Source organism: Procambarus clarkii, chromosome 51 (genome assembly GCF_040958095.1).
Source record: "Procambarus clarkii isolate CNS0578487 chromosome 51, FALCON_Pclarkii_2.0, whole genome shotgun sequence".
Taxonomy (NCBI): Eukaryota; Metazoa; Arthropoda; class Malacostraca; order Decapoda; family Cambaridae; genus Procambarus; species Procambarus clarkii.
Window position 1 is genome coordinate 13,551,995 of NC_091200.1, and position 22,157 is coordinate 13,574,151.

At 41.3% G+C, this 22,157-nt stretch overlaps 1 protein-coding gene across 1 annotated transcript in view; it reads left to right on the forward strand.

Annotated features, from left to right (window-relative positions):
• The window catches only part of LOC123774647 (protein SpAN), a 111,805-nt gene that overhangs the window by 30,527 nt on the left and 59,121 nt on the right, over nt 1-22,157 (forward strand). The window contains exons 2-6 of the mRNA XM_069304034.1: nt 8,589-8,769; nt 15,360-15,553; nt 16,002-16,205; nt 16,470-16,596; nt 16,724-16,858. Coding sequence (XP_069160135.1) covers nt 8,589-8,769; nt 15,360-15,553; nt 16,002-16,205; nt 16,470-16,596; nt 16,724-16,858 — 841 coding nt within the window. The remainder of the gene's footprint in view (nt 1-8,588; nt 8,770-15,359; nt 15,554-16,001; nt 16,206-16,469; nt 16,597-16,723; nt 16,859-22,157) is intronic.

Below are 22,157 nucleotides of genomic sequence, written 5' to 3' on the forward strand. Positions count from 1 at the left end.
GGCGGCCCCAAAGCCGGGGCAGTACGATCACGCAGAACAGCAGCATCAACGACGTGGGGCAAAAAGCCACTACCATTCAAGGAGACTGGAATCAGAGAAGGAAGAGACACAGCAGGTGGCAGGGCAGACTCCAGCACACGTGAGGTATCCAGTGAGGGCGACGGAATCAGCAGAGGAGAAGAGGTCCTGGGAAGCACATGTTCTTCAGCAGGGGATGCAGGCGACCCTCCAACAGCACTATCCAAGGCCACCAACGGAAGCAACCGGCTGCGGATGCACCTCCACATCCGTCGAACTGCGACGGTCCGAAGCAAGCGCCACTAGGTCCCCCGAGCTCACCGGTGGGGCAGACAGATCAGGTCCAGATGGAGCAACAGCTGGAACCGCCGCGGGAACCACACCAGGCACCTGCACAGAGCGAGGACCCGCCGGGAAATCCCAATGCACAGATAAGCGGGAAAAATCATCCTCCAGGAAAACTGAAGGGGCCTCAGCACGAGGAGCGTCGCAACAGGCCGCTTCGTGGCCCTCAGCACCACACCGGAAACACGTGCGGGTTTGACCTTGATAAAAGGTACACAGAGAAAGCCCACGAAACGAAACCCTGGATGGAATAGGACTCGTGAGCCGCATGATGAGCATGCGGGAACCCAGCTGGACCCCCTTCAGCCGGCCCACACTCAAAATGTTGAACCGGTGCTTCACCACCGTCCCAAACTGCGTAAACAATCTCATGAGTTCCGCCTCGGGGAAGGTCACCGGCACGCCGTGAACACTCACAAACGTTAAGGGCCCCCAGGGATCCGATATCTCCACAGACACAGCCGAAGCCGGGAGAGGAAGCGAGTGGCCATCCCAGCGAGCCACAAACTCCTGGTAAACATGTGACGCGGCAAACGACACCGCAACATGGGTAGGCGATAACTTCTCGAGTCCCAAAAGCTCGGGGACGTCGACACGGAATACGTCTAGGAGAGCAATTTCCACAATGGGCGTGTCCACAGCAGCAGAAAATTCCATCCATACAGTATCTATCCTCCGAATACGGCCATTGCCAGCCGCGTCCATCCCATCAAGCGGAGCCCCGACTAGCAGGCGCTCCACACCCCCCACAGCAAACCACCACTCAGCAACAGCAGACGACTACTGAGAGTTGAAGCCCGACACCTTCACTCTCTGGCAGCGCATCCAGGAATCTCACTCAACATAACAACTTGAGCAATCCATGTTGACCATTCCATCCTTGACAACTTCCGATGACACTTGATCTTCACAACTGAGTGTCCATCCTGTGTTCTGTTCCTCCTCGAGTTTAGACATATAGCGCAGCTCGTCAAGTGCTCGTGCATGCACCGGTGGAACAAATGGTTCAACGCCTCGAATTCGTTACCAGACACATGACTCAAGCAACCATACTACATTAGGCAAGTTAATAATAATAATAATAATAATTTTTATTTAGGTAAAAGTACATACATAAAGAGATTTTACAAAGTTTGTTGGCTTTATAGATAGAGCTAGTACATACAATGCCTAAAGCCACTATTACGCAAAGCGTTTCGGGCAGGAAAAAACACTAATGACTAAAGCTTAAAACTAATGGGTAAAAAGAATAAAATGTGTTGAGTACAAATAAAAATAGAGGTAAAAGAGGGGGGAACATTGTTGAAAAAGCAGCACAAATACAATTACAAATTACTACAGAAAATTACATTCAAACAGCGTTGAATTGAAAAAAAAAAAAAAAAAAAAAAAAAAAAACATACATGGGTTGACAGCAGAGGGGTAAGGTAGGTTACAGGGAATTTATTAGGTATAGCTTCGTTTTTAACTTAAACTGGTTGAGAGAGGTACAGTCTTTAACATGGTTGGGAAGGTCATTCCACATTCTGGGCCCCTTGATTTGTAGAGCATTTCTGGTTTGATTAAGTCGTACTCTAGGAATATCAAAACTGTATTTATTTCTGGTGTGGTGCTCATGGGTTCTGTTACAACCTTCTATGAAGCTTTTGAGATCAGGATTGGCATTATAGTTTAGCGTTATATATATGTATAATACACATGAGAGAATGTGCAGTGACTTAATGTCTAACATATTCACAGATTTGAGTAGGGGTACCGAGTGATGTCTGGGGCCAGAATTGGATATTGTCCTTATAGCAGCTTTGTGTTGAGTAATTAGAGGACGTAAGTGATTTTGGGTAGTAGAGCCCCAAGCACAAATACCATAGTTGAGATATGGATAGATAAGGGAGTAATAGAGAGTCACCAGGGCAGGGCGTGGTACATAATATCTGATCTTAGAAAGAATGCCCACAGTTTTTGAAACTTTTTTTGATATGTTTAGAATGTGTCCCTGGAAATTCAGCTTGTGGTCAATGAGAATGCCAAGGAATTTGCCATCTAATTTGTTACAAATTTGGGTATTGTTTATTTTGAGATTTATTTGATTAGAGGATTTATTGCCAAACAGAATATAGAAAGTTTTGTTAATGTTAAGGGTGAGTTTGTTGGCAGTTAGCCACAGATGGACTTTATTTAGCTCAGTATTTACTGTGGCATTTAGAGCAAGGGGATCAGGACTGGAGTAAATGAAGGTTGTGTCGTCAGCAAATAGAATTGGTTTGAGGTGTTGGGAGGCATTTGGAAGGTCATTAATGTAGATCAGAAAGAGGAGAGGGCCAAGTATGCTGCCCTGGGGAACACCAATGTTGATGGGTAGGGTGGGAGAAATTGTATTATTCACAGAAACACATTGGAGCCTGTCAGTAAGGTAGGATTTGAGGTATTGTAGGGAGTGTCCTCTGACACCATAATGATGTAATTTAAGAAGAAGGTTTTGGTGGTTGACAGTATCGAAAGCTTTACACAGGTCCACAAATAACCCAACAGGGAACTCATTTTTATCAAGAGCTGTATGAATCGAGTTAAGCATACTAATAAGTGCATCGTTAGTGCTTTTTTTGGGCCTGAAGCCATATTGGCAAGGGCTAAGTATATTGAGTTTGGCTAGATATGAGTAAAGCTGCATATAGATTAGTTTTTCAAAAATTTTTGACAAGTTTGGCAGGATTGATATAGGTCTGTAGTTGTTAACATCTGTGAGATCACCACATTTGTGGACAGGCGTTACTCTCGCTTTTTTTAGAATATCTGGAAAGGTTTGGAGTTCAAGTGACTTGTTGAAGAGCAAAGCAATAGCAGGGGCTAAAGATCTGGAGGCTTTTTTGTAGATTAAAGTTGGTATCTCCTCAAGGGCACCAGACTTGGTTTTAAGGGAAAGGATTGTCTCATTGACGTCAGTGGAATTAATAGGCTTTAGGTACAGAGACTGTGGATAGTTCCCTGTAAGATAGTCCTTAATGTCAGTACTGGAAGATGGAATATCATTAGCAAGGGATGAACCAATGGAAGAGAAGAACCTATTGAACTCAATAGCAGAATCAGAGGCTGAAAGCTGACCATCGTTATTAGACAGGAGAGTCGGGTTGTTATTTAAAGACTTCTTTGATCCCAATATTTGTGAAATTGTTCTCCAAGTTTGTTTAATGTTGCTCTTTATTTGGGTAAATTTATCTTCGTAGTATTTAGTTTTGGCTCGTCTAATTATCTTAGATAGCAATAATGAGTAATTCTTTGTGAATTCTTTGGAGACAATTCCTAACCTATACTTCTTCTCAAGATCATGTTTTTTATTAATAGATTTAAGTATTCCCTTTGTGAGCCAGGGATTGTTAAGCCTTTTGGTTGTGACTTGTTTTGTAAGCATAGGACAGTGGGTATTATAAAGGCTAAGAGTTTTTTGAAGAAAAGATTGAACTGCTAGGTTGATGTCCTCTATGTTACCTAGCTCGGACTCCCAGTTGACATTATCAGTAGCAGTTATAAAATTGTCTATAGCAGTTTCATTGTGTAGTCTAAAACGTATCTCTCTTGACTCAAGAGGTGGTTTGCTAATGTTAGTTAAGAGAAATGTGGGGTAATGGTCAGTAGTGCTATCGGTGATTATACCTGAAGTAAGCGGAGAGGTTATGTTTGTCCAGATGTGATCTAGAGTCGTGGCAGTGCTATCAGTGATTCTAGTAGGTCTAGTGATTAAGGGTATGAGGAAGCAGGAATTCATACAGTTGAGGAAGCTAACAGCAGTAGGGTGTTCTGGCTCGCAGAGGTCAATATTAAAGTCCCCTGCGATAATTAGGTGGTTTTTGTTCAGTCTGTCATCAAGTATTAGATTTCTAAGGTTTGAGTTGAATTCGGACACATCAGTGTTAGGAATTCTATAAACTGCACCCACAGACAGGATAGACTCAGCACCCTTGACTCTGAAGCTGGCGAAGATATACTCCCCATAGCAGTCTCTAGTTCTAATTTCTTTTAAGCATGTTAGTTCTTGGTGGTAGTAAAGAGCAGTGCCACCACCTCTCTGAAGTTGACGACAGTTGTGAATTGCTGAGTAGTTAGGCATGTTAAAGAGTTGAGTAGTATCCTCTTTCAACCATGTTTCAGTAAGTATAATAAAAGAGAATTTGTTGTCAATAGCTTCAATCAAGGCACTAACATCATCGAAGTGTTTACCTAGGGATCTAACGTTCAAATTGATTACAGAGATATTGTGATTATGAGTTAATACATTGTTTACATCATGTGCTGCAAAATATCTGCAATTTAGATCATTAAAGTGATTATTGTCATAGATAGTGGATAAGAGGTTAAGTTCTGGGTCTATACTTGACTGCATAAAAAAAGCTGATTGCAGGAAAAACAAGAAAAAAAAAATGTACACAATACTGTACCAAACAAACACAAAAAGGGCTTACAGGGGTACAATGGAGTAAGGGAGTATGGCTAGGCTAGGAAACCTAGGTAATAAATGAGATTAAAGAAAAAATATATAAACATGGACTATATAAAACACAAGATATAGATATACAAAGCAAAAATATAAACAAGACTAAGCAATACAAAAACAAATTGAGCAAAAATGAAAAATGAGGTAGATTGCTTACAGGTACTCTCAGGTACACTGTAAGTAACAATAGACAGATAATATATATCAATATAGATAAGAATGTCACGATACAATAAGATAAGCAATTACAGGAACAGATGAAAAACAAATCTGCTGTAAAATAGAAAGTAATTATAGCAAAACACAATAATATAATAAAATGACAATAATAGTTCTTCAATAATAGTACACCTTGGGTCGTACGCTAATGACAGCTGGCTGGCAAACATAGACTCCAAATTATTGACTCCATAGACTCCAAAATCCATAGACTCTTAATTTGAAACACATTCGATAGTAAATAACGAAGTTATATCATGCAAGCAATCATCCATTTGTGCACTGAGGAGGATCCTCACACCCTCTTAACAGTTGAAAGGGTCTCCCAATCTACACCAGGGTGCCTCCAGAAGCTAAATTAGATCCCGATTAGTGAAAACGGGTCTTTAAACAGCTGAAGGGCAGCCCCAAGCACCTCAAGGGGCAGCCCATCCTCACTAACAAAAATAAACCAACCCGTCCTCGACTCAAGTCCATTACATCCAGCGGTCGACCCCACAGACGCAATCATAAATTTTAACATCTTGTTCATTCAAACAGGAATTTTCTCAAATAAAAATTAATATTATAATATATTAGCATATTGTGCATATATAGACATAGGTTTGGTTAGGTTAGGTGTTTAGGTTCTGTTGGCGATTATTTGTATTTGAAGTACGTGGGTGAAACATTTACAGCGTTGTGGTTCGAACAAAATTCGTCAGTGAAGCATTTGTTCCGGAAGTGTCCGAACGAAGTCAATTGAGAGTCGTGTGTAAAACGTTTTTCATTCATAAACAGGGGGTTTGGCGGGTGCATGGAATCGCTTTTGGGTCCTTGTTTGGAGGACGGGCTCCATTATGAATGTTTCGGCCCGTCCTCCAGTCAAAGACCCAAAAGTGATCAGAAGACCCATCCTCCAATCAAAGACCCAAACCTAAACACCTAACCTAACCTATGCCTATATATGCACAATATGCTAATATATTATAATATTAATTTATATTTGAGAAAATTCTCGATTTGAATGAACAGCTTGTAAAAATTTATGAATGCGTCTGTGGGGTCGACCGCTGGATGTAATGGACTGGGGCCAGATTCATGAAGCAGTCACCAAGCACTTACGAACCTGTACATCTGTTCTTATTCTTTGGCGGCTTTGTTTACAATTATTAAACAGTTAATGAGCTCCGAAGCACCAGAAGGCTATTTATAACAATAATAACAGTTGATGGGGAAGTTTTCATGCTTTAAACTGTTTAATAAATATAACCAAAGCCGTCAAAGATTGAGGAAAGATGAGAACGTTCGTAAGTACTTGCGTAACTGCTTCGTGAATCTGTCCCTTGAGTCGAGGACGAATTGGAATGTTTAGTTTCCTGGGGAGCTGATTACCAGTGGTGTGCGAGGCGAGACAAGTCTCGACCAATTCTTACTGATAATGAAGCAAGATCACACTTGCAGTTTGTGTTCGAAATTAAAATTACAAAATCAATGTTTTGATTTAAATGATATTGAGTGCATAATAAAGATAATAAACTAAGTAGCATAATACCTTGCAGTATATATTTTCTTGGCTTGGGAATGCACTATTATTATTAATTATGTAAGAGATCATGCTGTTTAAACCTGTTCGTAAATTTGGACACAATAATACTCGCATTTGTCATCTTAGCCGAGGGCCATACATCTTGTACTTATTAATTGGAGATGGGCTGGGGTTTAGACTTGTTATCTGTCGTGATCCTGAAGCCCCCAAAGTGCCTTCTGGGTATATATGTGTATATGCATCGATACATACTGTTGTTGTTGTTGCTGTTTTAGATTTAGCTACTCAGAACGAGATGTCCATGTAACACGGGCTATAGTGAGCCCGTAATCGAGACATACACTTATCGGTGTATAAATACATCTGTTCATTGCTTTGCACCTTATTTGTTGTACACCTGCTCATTGTTGTGCATCTTGTAATGACCGCTTACCCTGTCGTAATAACCGCGGCCTCTATTGTAATAACCCGATGTTCCCCAGTATTAATCCTGTTATCTTGTTATCTCTCGTGATCGTAATATACGCTCTCTGTTGTACATCTCTGTCTCTCTTCACTCAATACCCCAGCTTAACACTGTTACAGTCCAGCATGACCCCTCACTGGACGGCCCCGTATATGAGAGGAATATTAAATGAGGAAGATACACCAAGGACAAGGGTTATTAGTTAAAAAAAATAACAAAACACATTTGCACTGCCACCACCTTCCCGACCAACCATACCTGAATGTGTCTTATCACCGATCCCCCAGGAAGGCAAGGAATCAGTAACCATGGGACTCCGGGTAATATGAATTTCAGTAATAAATTTTGGAAAATTAGTTTGTTTAATTTACGTTACTTATTTGAATCCAAGGGCAACTTTAGTATCTATTAATAGTAGGAGAACATGGGGGCTTCCAATACAACACCTAGAAATGACAAAGTAGCAAAATATATCAAAGGGGAGTTAAGTGAATACCACTGGACAAGCTATACAATTTATTTTATGAAACATGTAAATTAAGACAATTTGAACACATTACCTATTCTATTTCCCTAGAGGCACAATGGATATTTATTGAGGGCACGAACTCAAGTGCTACTATACCTTAAATACCCGCACTACGGCCACGATGTTGATAGCTGCCCTCAGTCCCGAGGATACGGGCTTGCGGCCCTGTTCCTAATACACTCCCAAGACACACTGATGAAATTTAGTTTTTCCAACTTATTGCTGGGAAGGATTACTCCTCCCACCATCTAATACAGCCCCAGGGCTCCACCCATTATTTTGGCAATGGCCAACCATTTAACACGTAGGCCTGAGGTCTGGCTCTCTAGGGCCAATAAGGACTTGGCCCTTATCTCAGGCCAATCACCTTCACTGATCTGTCGTGGAAAGCTACATGAATTCCTGAAGATTGAGTCAGCTCTCCCCAGCTAAAGAGAAGGGGGACAAGGCGCGTCTATGGAGCCCAGGCACCTGCGAGCAATGTTTACAAAACTGATAAATTATGTTCAAGCCTGTCTCCTCTAAGATAGCGAGTAGGGACATTTGACTCTGCCTCGTATGGGGAAGAGGCCGGTGAGAGGGGAAGAGAGGGGATGAGAGGGAAAGAGAGGGGATGAGAGGGGGAAGTTGAGTGGGAGAAGCCAAGGTATCCAAGACCACCCTACCCTCAGGTCAACCCCTTGACCCTGACAAATGGGCGACAGGGGGGGGGAAGAGGAGGAGACGAATGACGGCCAAGGGGAGGGGAGAAGGAAGGAGGGGAGAGGGAGAAGGAAAGGAGGGGAGAAGGAGAGGGGAAAGAGGGGAGAAGGGAGAACCAATGATCTGAGCCCCAGATCATTACAATCTGTTCACTGCTGTACAACTATAAGTTGCAAATACTGAATCCTGTTTATTGCTGTTCTCTTGTTCACTATTGTTCTGTTCATTACAACCAGAGTACAGCGATATAATTGGCTACGAACAAAGTGTCTGACTCTGATGTTCTCCCTGACAGGAGCTGGACGTCCGGGAGACCAGCCCGGAGGTGGTGCGGGGACAGGTGTTCGAGGGTGACATGCTGCTGACGGTGGACCAGTGGCAGTCGCTGCGGGAGAGGAAGGGCCTGGGCCACAGTGTTCTCCTGTGGCCAGATGGTCCAGACGGCTACCCACACGTACCGTATGTCTTTAATGATGGTGAGTTGTAATCTGATGGTTGATCCCCTCACTTGGTGAGGTCTTCCACGACATTAGGATATAGACAAATAGGTAAAGAGGATGCATTTATTTAGTTAATAACTACTCGAATTCCTAGGCGTTATTGGGTGAAGAACAAGAGCTACGTTACTACTCACGATGGTCGTTGAAACATCTCTGCAATATCCGACCCTCCCGGAAGTCTTATGGGACTTACCCCTAGGAACGTTGGTCTTTGGAATTGCTCAATGGTTATGAAAACGGAAGATAATAATCGTGTTAGGGACGATTGTTACAAAAGTTTCAAACATAGCCATTGTGATGAATAGAACTATCATTGCTACAGGAAGGGTCTATGAATTGAAGCCTCATATATTCTATGACCTTCCTAGGGTCAAATGGTAAAGCGTTGTCAAGTTTTATATTTAAAAATTTTGGACGATGAAGAGGTTCGCTTCGTCCATAGGAAGTGAGTGTACGCTCGATAAGAGTAGTGTCCGAGATTACTTTGATGTTGGACCGCCACTGTGTGCTGCTAGGCTGGGACTAGGTGCTCAAACCACTCACAGGGGTTATCAACAAGGTAAAATGCCTAGAGCAACATGCACAAGATCTTGAAGGGATCTTGGCAGATACAGCTCGTGTCTGGTCTCTACCTGGTGGTACAGGCAGATCACAGTAACCGGTTTATTAAAAAATAATAATTGTCTACTTTAAGAGGTGTCAGAGGCAATCAACGCACAGTATAGTCTCTTACCAACTCTTCCCAGGTGACGTAATGCAGCCTAACTTAACACTGTTAATGTGAACACCTCGTGCAATACCGCTGCCTAAACACCACTGCTGTGTGCAAGGGACAATTTGAACCTCACATGATGCTCGGGAAATTATTTGTATGCACATAAAACTGACACGTATTATAAATATATTCAAGAACACGTGCACAGTCAAGAACCAGAACTCCGCAGAATGTTGCTCTGAATGTGTGGGGAAATCTCCCAGCAGGAATTTATTTATTTATTTAAATTATTGATTTAACTTTTAAGCACTTATTTTAATTTGAATGGTCTGTATTTTCTTAGTGGACTGAAGGATTTTATAATTTTCCTGCTTGGAGCCTCCCTTCACATATCTGTAGGGTTTAATACACCTAGACTATCAATCGAAATTAATCAACTAATATAAATTTGCTAAAATTGGTTAGTCTACAACTAATTGGGTTAATTAAAGTACTGTACAGCTTAGCTGTTATGTTGAGTGAGGCCTGGTCAACTAGACATGGACACAAAAGATCAAGAAAACTGATGCTCCTTGTGGATCAGGCTATAGCAGGGGTGGGCAACCTTTTTGAGAGTGCGTGCCAAAATCAGCCAAGTCTCTTGACACAAACTTTTTCCACGTGCCAACCATTTTTTTTTAGAACATATTTGGTATCTCTTAAGAACTTTTTAAACGAAAAAATAATAAATTACCTCAGTGCAGTAAAACATAGTATAAAAAAAAAAACAGAAAAACAATTATTTAACCTTCAGAAGTACATTTCAACAGCCTTTAAGCTTTTGTGACTAATAGAATACAACAGATAAAAAACTTGTTGACTCCTTTTATATACTGTCAGTGAGACTTCTGCTGCTGCATAACTGATGACAGATTTTACATCGGTTTATATTTAGTAACATTGAGAGAGATGCATGCAGCGCTAGTTTCATCTGTCATGCTACTCCTGTTACGAGACTTAACAAAGTTCATAATTGAGAACAAAGATTCGCAAGCATATGTAGACGAAAACATGGTTAGCAATGCTGTTGCAAGGTTTTTTAAACAGACATAATTTTCTGGAATAGTATTCCAAGTCCTTAATACTTCGTTTTCCGCATTTCTCTGTTACTTTCATCTCTAATCTCTCTCTTTCAATATTTTCCAAGTCAACTCTAAGGTCAACAAATTTCTGCTTCCAAATTGAGCTACTCTGAAATTCAATCAACTGCATCTCAAAATCATCCATGTCTATCCATGAAAACATTTGCAAGTTTAGTTCATCCATTTTGATGCTATCTGGAAACTTGATGAACTTTACTGTGTCTTCCAGTTCTCTGAATTTGGCAAATCTTGTAGAGAACTTTTATGAAAATTAGAGGGTTTTCTTTATTTTACATAATTCCAGAAACAACACCAGCAGCCGCTTATCACAAAGACACTACTTCCTAGGCATTGAGTACTTATGCCAAGAGTTTATAAGACTTCACTTGGTTCGATAGACACGTTTTTGTGTGTTTGTGTGGTGTGTTGTGGCGAAACATCGTTGAGTCGGTGACATCTTGCTTATGTCAGCTCTGTTCTTAGGGAGCAGGCGAGCGAGTACGTGTGAATTTAAGGATTAAGACTATTCTTACAATGATATTGAGTTTCACAAAGTTATTGATTTATAAGGGGAATAATTTTCACCTGGAGATGAAGTACTGACCTTCTTCTCGGGGAGGAGGCAAGTGAGCAACTGTGAGAAACACTACGAAGCAAGACTGCGAGAGAGAGTTACGAGTCTGAGATCGTCTGAACATGTGCTCATTACGGGGACTTCATGGGGGGTGGGGGACTGTTGATTTCACTGGTTATATTACGGCCGTCAATGGAGAGAAGGGGAGAACATAAGAATTCTCATCTTTCTTTAGCTTTCGAAGGTGAAGATGCTTTAGATTTAGATAGTAAAGCGAGTTTAATTAATATGCGTCAAACTGAAGTCGGGCGGCATTCAAACACATGAGGTTTAGGGGGGGGGGGGAGATGTTGTGGGAGTTTAAATTCAAAGTTTACGAAATTAATTTTTAAAGGTGGGCAGACATGGCGTATTTTGCCTTCACAGATATGATTGTCAGTGTACACTATGGTTATGGGTGCAGCCTTTAGGTTAGAAAGGCTTATTACATAAAATATGAGCCAAAGTAAATAGAGGGGAATCATCATACATCGGCATGATCGATGACGTAAAAAAAGAAGGTAACTATGGCAACAAGATCAACTTCTTTTTCTTGAGACTTCTTTAGCTTCGTAGAGCTTAAACCTCTTCACCACCAGGACGTACATATACTGTCATGGCATGTAAGCTTATACCCCAAGGAAAGTAGTTTTTTTTCGTCTGTGCTTAGGGTAACATGTGCTTGCATCTGTGCTTAGGGTAACCTATGCTCTTGCGTGCCAGAGACAAGTCATCGGCGTGCCAAGTTTGGCACGCGTGCCAGAGGTTGCCCACCCCTGGGCTATAGCATCCTCACGTCTCACGTGTTGTACCAGGTAGCGTTGCTACTTCAGGTCGTCACAGGTTACATAGTGGAATTATACACCGTAAAAAAATGCAATATCATTCTTATAACAGATTTTTTTTTACATGCAAGCATGTGTATAAAGAAAATAAAACGAGAACAAAACAAACAGAACAAATCACAAATTACAAAATCACAGAAGCACAAAAATTACAAAACACAAAATACCGGCCTGAAGGGCCGACAACAAAAACATAAACACAAACAATGCAAAACAGTACAGAAATAAGAACAGTACAAGACATGAGGGTAACGTTAGCTTGACACGCAAGCATGCACATAAATACAATAAACCGAGAACAAAACAACCATAACACAAATCACAACCTACAAAGGCACAAAAGTACAAAATTACAAAGACATAAAATACCACCCCGAGGGGCCGACAACAAAAAGCACAAACGTAATGCAAGACAGTACAAAAATAACAACAGTACAATATATATTACCCAAACCCGCACCCAGCAACCCAACCATCGAAACCACACAAAACAAGCCTACCGTCCCAGGAAACCACACACGGAGAGGCACCAATACATAATGACAATAAGAAGAAAGGAAACAAAAATAAAACACAAACACAAAGAAATTAACATCGGCAATTCATGATAATGGGAATAAAAGCAGGCACGGCCACACAAGCATCCCGAAGGGCACGCATCCACTCAACAAACAAGCACACACCGGAATACACAGGAACCGGGAAAACAAACCCGGCCCACCCACACACACACATGCAACCTCGCCCCACGTCCACGCACACAAACGGACACAACCCCACAACACACAGCAAACAAATTAAATCACTTGAAAGAAGAACAAATCTCAATGGGAGGTGAATATTTCTCAGGGAACTCATACACAGGATATTTGTGCTTATAAGCCTCCTATATCAAATACTCCATGTCGGTAGGGTAACGATCCCCGTGCTTCAGGGAGGGCCGCATAAACTCAGGAATCACTAAATCAGGTGGAAACCAGCAGCTCCCGGAGCTGGTCGTCAGAAGTCGCATAACGAGGAGGGGTATGGCAAACCAACTCCTCTGTGGAAACAGAAGATACCGAAGAAGAGTACGTAGGCCGCCGAGACGGCCCCGCTGCCGGATGCACAGGAGAAGAAGGCGAAGGCTGCCGAGACGGTAACACAACTCCCGACACAGCAGGAGATGCAGAAGAGACAGCTGGAAATGGGAGAGGCGGCAAAACCGCCGCCGATGAAACTGGGATCGAGGCTGGGGGCACGGAACCCCCAGAGCGAGCAGCCATTTTCAACAGATCAGATCACCACGCTCACCACGAACCTCATCAGGGTGAACCACCCCCTACGCAGAACCAGAACCATCCGACGCGGGCGACGCACCTGAAGCAAGATCCACAGGTACCATACCAAAAAAGAAGTCTGAGACACCGTCACCGACAGCCACAGGCACATGGACCTCCACCACCACCGAAGAATGCGACACAACCGGAACCACTCCGCCATCGCCGGAAGATCCACAGTCGTCGAACTCTCCTACATCAGCCCAGTCATGAAAAGAACGCCGGGAACGCTTAGGCACCGGCCGCACATCATCAGCGCCGGATGTCGACCCAGAGACCTGGGCAACACAAGCCGGGCGAACCAACGTTCTCCACAGGACGGCAGCATCCTCAACCACACTAGCACAGTAGGAGGCCCTACAACCACCCCAGCACCCAGCACTGCCTGGACACACGGCGAAGGGGTAGGGGACAGGCACAACAGCTGAAGAACATGAAGACGGGGGAGCCGTGCAGAGGGCAGCCGGATGAACCACGGGAGCACCAGAGACAACAACCTTGGCAGGACAAGCACCCGACGGTGACACAACCTCCGGAAGAGAGGCGACAGCAACAGGAGGCGCAACAGGTGAAACAGGAGGCACTTCAGCAGCCAAAGAGTCGTCCACATCCACAGCTACCGAACCCTCCTCCAAAGAGTGCGGCGGGAAGTCCTCCTCACGGTTGACGGGCGCGATGGCAGGTGCAGAGCACCCAGCAGCCTGATGGCCCAAGATGCCATAACGGTAACACGTACGAGGCTGGCGGGTGTAATACACCCTTACATAACAACCCAGGAGCTTCACCGAGGACAGAATGTCTGCCTACAGTCTCTTTCCCAGTGTGCGAATGTTCGACCGCACACCCTTAAGCGATCCCAAGGAGAGCAGGTCCAACCGCACACTGACAACAGCTCCAAACTAGTCGAAATAATGCCGCAGCAGCCCCTCCGGGAATTCCAAGGGTGCCCCATGCACGCATAACATACGTAATGGCACCACTCCGATCTGAGACAGTCACAGTACCTGCACCTTCCTGCAGGGGCAAGGTTCGCCCCTCGTAATGACGTAAAAATCCCCAGTACACCTCCGTCTTAAACTTGACAATCATCCTGCGGGCAGTCACCAGTTCAATGCCATAAACGTCCACCATCGGGACACGCAGCAATTCACACAGCACGAGCCCCACCTCAGGATATCCAGCTCGATCAAAAAACTCGAGACCCACAGACTGGGCACACACAACATGGGGGAGGGGGGTTCCCATGGCGCCGCTACGCCAAACAGCACCCTCCCGCTCGCAACTCCAGACAACAACTGGCAGGGCAGGCTAGCACGTCCAAACCCCCTGGTGGCCAATGAGGCAATCTATTATAACATATGATATTACACTGATTGTGGTTAAATTAATATTGGACTCTTACCCAGTTCTGGGTGGTTGTCAGCCTCATAACTGGGTTGAAATTTAACTAATACTATCAGATCTGGTAATATAGAGAATTATTTCAACCCGATAACAAGGTACTCCCCATAATTGGTGAGGTCACTTTGGCAACTTGACTACAAGTTGACTCGGGAGACACCTTACATGAGGTATTTGTCTCCTTAATAGAGGCAATAACCAATGTTCAGTGCACAACACTGCACATACAGCGGCCATGGGGTATACGTTTAGCTTTGAGAACATCATTATCTCATACTGAGAGTGTTTACTGAATCAAAACGATATAGCACATGACTTTCTTCGTACAAATAGAAAAACTGTGCAGTTGAACTGAAATTCGTTATGGAGTGCATGAACACATTGTGGACAGACGCACACAAATAGAAAGTGATATAGTGATATAGGTTACATGGTCAATCAAACTCACTATAAGAGACAGGCACGTGTCTGAGTGAAGATAGTAACATTCATATGTGATGTAATGAAGCCGTTCCGCCCGGGATGGTATACAACAAAGTTGTAAATTTGCAGATACTGTAAACCAGAGAGTGTGTCTGGCTGGGATGAGGCACTGGATGACTCACACCTGCATCAAGTTCTCCCCGACCACCGACACTGACCAGCCCCACCTGAGGTTCATATATGGAGATGGGTGCTACTCGTCCCTGGGCCGCGTGTTCTTCCTCAATGGTCAGGATGTCTCCATGGGCAGCGGCTGTGACAAAGTCAGTACCACCACCTTCATCTGATTATTATTTGTCATGTCCATTAACATTATATCTTACGATATTTCTCTATTCTGAAGAGCTGCTAAGCTTTTGAATAAATGCCAGAATGCCTTTTCAACAACAACAATAATAATAATAATAATAATAATAATAATAATATCTTACTTATTCTAGGTACATATAATGATCAAACCACACATCAGAAAATGAAAAGTAATTAATTAACAAAAAAGGGCACCAAGCCGGGACAGAAACAAAATACGACGACATTTCGGTCCATCCAGGATGGATCGAAACGTCGTCGTTTCTTTACTTTCTGATGTGTGGTTTGGTCATCATATCTTCAGCCACGTTATTGTGACTCATCGACTAGAAAATTTAATTTGTGTTCTACTATATTCTGTACCCCCCCCCCCCAACAATAACCACCCCCCTCCTCCTGCAGCTGGAGACCATTGCTCACGCCCTTGGTCATGCTGTGGGCTTTGTACATGAACACTCTCGCTCTGACAGAGATGACTTCGTCCACATCAACCAGGAGAACATCATTCCCAGATACGTTGACAAGTTTACAAAGACCTCCCCGTCTGGTGTCAACAACTTCAGCGTCGCCTATGACTACACTTCTCTGATGCACTACAAGGACAAGGTGTGTACAATGGACTTACTTTCCCAAAGTTGCTGCTGTCTATAATAATTTACATACCGTCTATCTGAGCATATATCAGTTACCAAAAGCACCTAAGCAGTGTTTTTATGGCTAGTAATATTGTGCTGTTCTTAATATATACTTCCGATAATTCAGAAATCTCTTTAGGTAACGGTAGTCGCCTATTAAGAACTAGGTAATATATTTGAATCATTCATAAGAGGCTATTGTCTGGATTGGCGGCGCTCTCTTTCTCTCCCCCAGACATACACCATCAACGGCAAGCCCACCATCGTTACGCTCGACCCTCTCCTCCAGGGGCTCATGGGCCAGAGTAATGGACTGTCTCACAGGGATAAGTTGCTGGCGAACAAGCTCTATAACTGCATCGGTGAATGACCGTGGCTGTGTTTGCTCGTGTAATAATTCCGTTCTCTTTGACTACTTACCGCGTCACATTTTCAACTGTTGTGAGAGTTGAGTGTCTTGTAATCTTAGATGAACTGTTCTCCCCACAGGCAAGTGGCTGAGAAGCTGCAACTTGACGACTGACCCGTGTGAGAACGAAGGCTATCTAGGTGCCAACTGTGGGTGCGTGTGTCCCCCTGGAACCTCCGGCATCTACTGCCAGGACAAGATTTATGGCTATTACGGTAAGGGGCAAGCAAGCTCTCCAGGGACCTGTCCATCATGTACAGTTTGGCATCACTGCACCACAATGCTAAATGCTCTCCAGTCAGCTTTAATTCTTGGAGAGAATATTCTCTAGTCAACCCATCAACTGAATTACTTGGAACTGAACAGTATTTACCAGTCATCCCGTTCATGTGTTCGTTTACGTGTTTACACCACTACCGTTGACCGGGGCAAGGGAAGGGAACTATCAGGAGGAAGCACCAAGCCATTACGACTATGTAGCACTTGGAAGGGGTCAGGATAAGGATTTAGGATGGGACGGGGGGCGGGGGGGAACGAATGGTGCCCAACCACTTGGACGGTCTGAGATTGAACGCCGACCTGCATGAAGCGAGACCGTCGCTCTACCGTCCAGCCCAAGTAGTTAGGTTGACCGGTTGAGAAAAAATTACATCTTTCTCATTTAGTTGTAAATTTGTAAATCAGTTAAGTTTTAACGAAAATCCAGTAGGGATATAGTTGTGATTCATGAATCTAGCTTGAACTATACATTTTCAGAAAGATTCGAATTCGGGACATCTGGGGTGGAAAACTAACGATAACCAACTACTCTGCCATCCGTACCTGATAAACATTCGTTAATAATTGGTTTTCACAAGCATATAAGTAATGAGTGCAACATTTAAAGTGGCTATTTCAAGAAATAAACGATAGGGGTATTCTTAAAACATCAGTTTCATTAAATATAGAGACAATTAACTTAAACAAATAGACAGCGGGACGACAGTAGGAGGCTTGGCAGCTTAGCAGAAAGTTTTTTTTTGGGTGGGGAAACTTACTGCTAAGTTGCCATCCTTAAAAAAAAAAAGAGTCCCCAGGTCAGACCTACAAACTTACCGCTAAGTTGCCACCTGTTTTCAGGCGGAATTATTTCAGAGTCCAGTTTTAGTTAAAATCGTATAAAATTCCATGTTCAGAGAATAGTTTTATTAGGAGTTTGTTAAAGAATTCTTATATAAAAAATATACACTGTTTCCGTTTAAGACTGAATATTTTCAAAGTTATAAATAAATAAATAATAAATGTTTATTTAGGTAAGGTACATACATACAAGAGATTTTACAAAGTTTGTTGGATTAATAGATAGAGCTAGTATATACAATGCCTAAAGCCACTATTACGCAAAGCGTTTCGGGCAGAAACGAAGTTATACTTACAGAAGTTATACTTACACCTGAAGTATTAAAGAGTTATTACGTAGAAACAATATAAGCTCTACGGGCTTAAGTTTCCATTTTAAAAGTAATTCACAGTATCAGAAGTTAGTTCTTGGACCTGGCTCTATACATTTATAAGTGAAGTGTTCTTACTAGTAGCCCAAATTTAAACAATCATATTTCGGACACAGTATATCAGATCAAGACAGTTACCGAGTTCTAGTTCCCATCCCCGCCTTAGATCACTCGTAAATTCTCTACTATCAGTCCAACTTCCCTGAAATTTAAAACCGCTATATGTCGGACGTAGTAAATATGATCAAGGAAGTTACTGAGTTTCATCTCTTGTCCTCCACCTTAGTTCCCTCTCATATCTTCGTTAGTATCAGTTCAATTCCTTTAACATTTAAACCCGCTGTATTACAGACGTTGTAAAATAAATCAAAAGCAAATACCGAGCTCTGGTTCTTGCCCCCCCCCCCCACCCCCCATCTTAGTTCATTCGTACTACTCCGCTATGATCCGATGAATTTCCTCAAGATTTAAACAGTCATTTCAGACATAGTAATAAAAGAAAGTAAAGTTGCCGAGTTCCAGCTCCTGGTCTCCACCTTAGTTCCCTCTCATATCTTCATTAATATCTACCCCAAATCCTCTGAGATTTAAAACCGCTATATTTCCGACACGGTAAATATAATCAAGGCAAAGTCCAGTTCTCTGTGTTCTTTGTTACGTTCTCAGAATGTTCTTCACAAGTTTGTTGTTCATTCTTCATGTACTCTCTATATTCTTTTTATGTTTCCATGTTCTCTTTTATTCATATTTGCTGCATGTTCACTGCTGTGTTCATCAAATTCTCTTACATGTTCTTTAAAATCAAATGTACAGTTGTTTATAACATTCATTAACTAGTTCTTTTTCAAATATTATCAACCGTATTACTGTTTCTCCTTACAAATTAGTTAAACTTTATTTTGTTTTCAAATATTTAGTTAAAATTTATTTAAAAATTTATAAATTACTTAGTTACACAGTATTTATTTAGTCATTGTTGACCAATCCACACACTAGAAAATGAAGGGACGACGACGTTTCGGTCCGTCCTGGACCATTCTCAAGTCGATTGTCGTTTACAATCTTTACAATTTACATTTACGTATTTAGTCATTTACCAAGGTTATTTACAATCGACTATTCTTAAATAGTTCTTAACAAAAATTTACTGTTCTTTGATGTTTAAGATGTTTATGGCACTGTTTTAAAAATAATCTACACTTTATTCAGTAACAAATTTACTAAGACAATCTTTTCTTTACGTTTCTTACTAAAATCAACCATCAGTCAACTGAAAATAGCTAACTTTTTAAATTCATTTCTTAACTAAGATAACTCGTTGTTCGTTCTAAAAAATAGCCAAATGATTCTTTCCAGCATCATTCTTAAATAAATAAAACTTCTCTCAGCTGAAAATAGTCAAATGTAACTTCTTTCAACACTTTCGTAACTAACAATATACTTCGTGGAGTAAGAAAAATAGTCAAAGATACTCTTCAAGACATCAATAATACACTCAAAAACATCAAAGATACACTCAGAGTCATTAAAGGCATACCCAAAGACAACAAAAAAATTCTATTCATGCCATCAAAAGTTATTCTCAGAGACATCTCCAAACATTTATAGGTACACACAATGCTCTCTTTATGTAAGAAGAATGCGCTCAGAAACATCAAGAATACTATTCGAATCATCAAGGTTATTCTCTGAGTCATCAAGATACAATCTATGACATTTTTATGCATCAAATGATACTCTCGTGACATCTTTGTTCTCCAATGACACTCTCAAAGACATTAAGAATATTCTCACTGTAGTGTATTTACGTAAAAGAATACTCTCCGACCCATCAAAGATATTCTCAGAGACCTTAAAGCTTATCTCAGATCCAATAGTGTTATTCTCAGAGTCATCAAAGATAATCTCTTAAACATCAAGAATAGTCTTCAATCATTAAATAACATTTTCACTGTAACAAACATTGTAACAAACGTCTCTCTGTAACATATCTAACATTTCTTATTTACATAACTTCCCTTACACAACCTATCCCACCTGACATAACTTACCCATTCTAACTTGATCTAACTTACATAACTTAATAATGTAACTTACCTATCCTGATTTACCTCTACTACCCTATCCTAATGTAACTTACCTAACCTACCCTACCTAAAGTAATTTACCTAACCTACCCTACCTAAAGTAATTTACCTAACCTACCCTACCTAAAGTAACTTACCTATCCCAACATAACTTATATAACTTACAAAACCTAACTTACTTAACATAACTTATTTAAAGCACCATCTTGTTCTCTCTGAAACATATACCTTTCGTTTACTCACACAACACTCTTTCACACTTACTAATGAAAGTGTCAGACTACGGAGGAAAATTAAAACAGGAATTTCCTTAAGTACTTTCGTATATTAATACATCTTCAGAAGGAGTGATCACGTGTCTATTTTTCGTGATTTACACACTTATTAATGAATATAAATTCATTCTTTATCTTAGTAATAATGCAAGTAAAGTATTAAAGAAGCAGAGCCACTAAGACTTGAGACTAATAAAGGAAGAAAGAAAGAAAGATAGAAGAGAGACTGACTAAGCCAACTAAAAGATAAAGATACAATAAGATGACAGAAAGAGTGAATCTGAAACTAAGAGATAGGAAAAGGAAGCACACTAATACATTGACAAAGAGACAGACAGTGAAAAAGACATTGCCAGAATAACGGAAACTGAGACAGACACAGACATTGACAAAATAAAGAGGGACAGAGGTAGGCATTGACCGAAAACAAAGACTAAGAAAGATAAAAGCTAAGGCATTGAGACAGACATGAATACACTGAGAAACGAACGAGAAAGAGGTACGAAAAGCTAAGACATTGAAATTTAAAATATAAAGTACAGAGGATTAAAGAAAACTTAAATAATTTATTGTAACTAAATATTTGAAGCTAAATGAAATTGAACTAATTTGTTAGAGGAACAGTAATGCTTTGTTAATATTTGATAAAGAACTAGTTACTGAATGATAGAAACAATTATACATTTGATTTTAAATAACATGTAAGAGAATGCGAAGAACGCAGTGAACATGTGGGGAATATGAATTGAACTCGCATAGAACATTAAAACACAAAAATAATTTATGTTTTTATCAATTTTATAAATTTATTATAGGGAAATTTATCAGTTAATAGGAGAGTTGTAGGATCGAACTAAGATCAGGGATAGGAGCTGAAGCTCGGAAACTGCCTTGATTTTATTTACCAAGTTACATAGCCTTCCCGGTTTGGTGTCTTCTTTTGATAATTACTTACTTACTTATTTACCGAGTCGGAAATATAGCGGTTTTAAATCTCAGAGGATTTGGGGTAGATATTAATGAAGATAAGAGAGGGAACTAAGGTGGACGACAGGAGCAGAAGCAGGACTCGGTAACTTTACTTTCTTTTATTACTATGTCTGAAATGACTGTTTTAAATCTTGAGGAAATTGATCGGATAATAGCATAATAGCGGAGTTGTACGAATGAACTAAGGCGGGGACAATAGCCGGAGCTCGATATTTGCTTTTGATTTATTTTTCTGCATCTGAAATACAGTGGGTTTAAACTTTAGAGGAATTGGACTAATACTAATGAAGATACGAGAGGGAACTTAAGGCTAAGGATACAAGCTGAAACTCAATAACTTCCTTGATATTATTTACTACGTTTGAAATATAACGGTTTTAATTACCAGGGAAATTGGACAGATAGTAGTAAATTTACAAGAGTGATCTAAGGCGGGGGGCGGGAGCTAGAACTCCGTAACTGTCTTGATCTCTTTTACTGTGTCCAAAATATGACTGTTTTAAATTGGGCTAATAGTAGCGAAACTACACTTACAAACGAATAGAGCCGGGTCCAAGATCTAACTTCTGATACTGTGAATTACTTTTAAACTGAAACTTAAGTCCGTAGAGTTTATTACCTGGTTGATACCTGGTTGATGAGGTTCTGGGAGTTCTTCTACTCCCCAAGCCC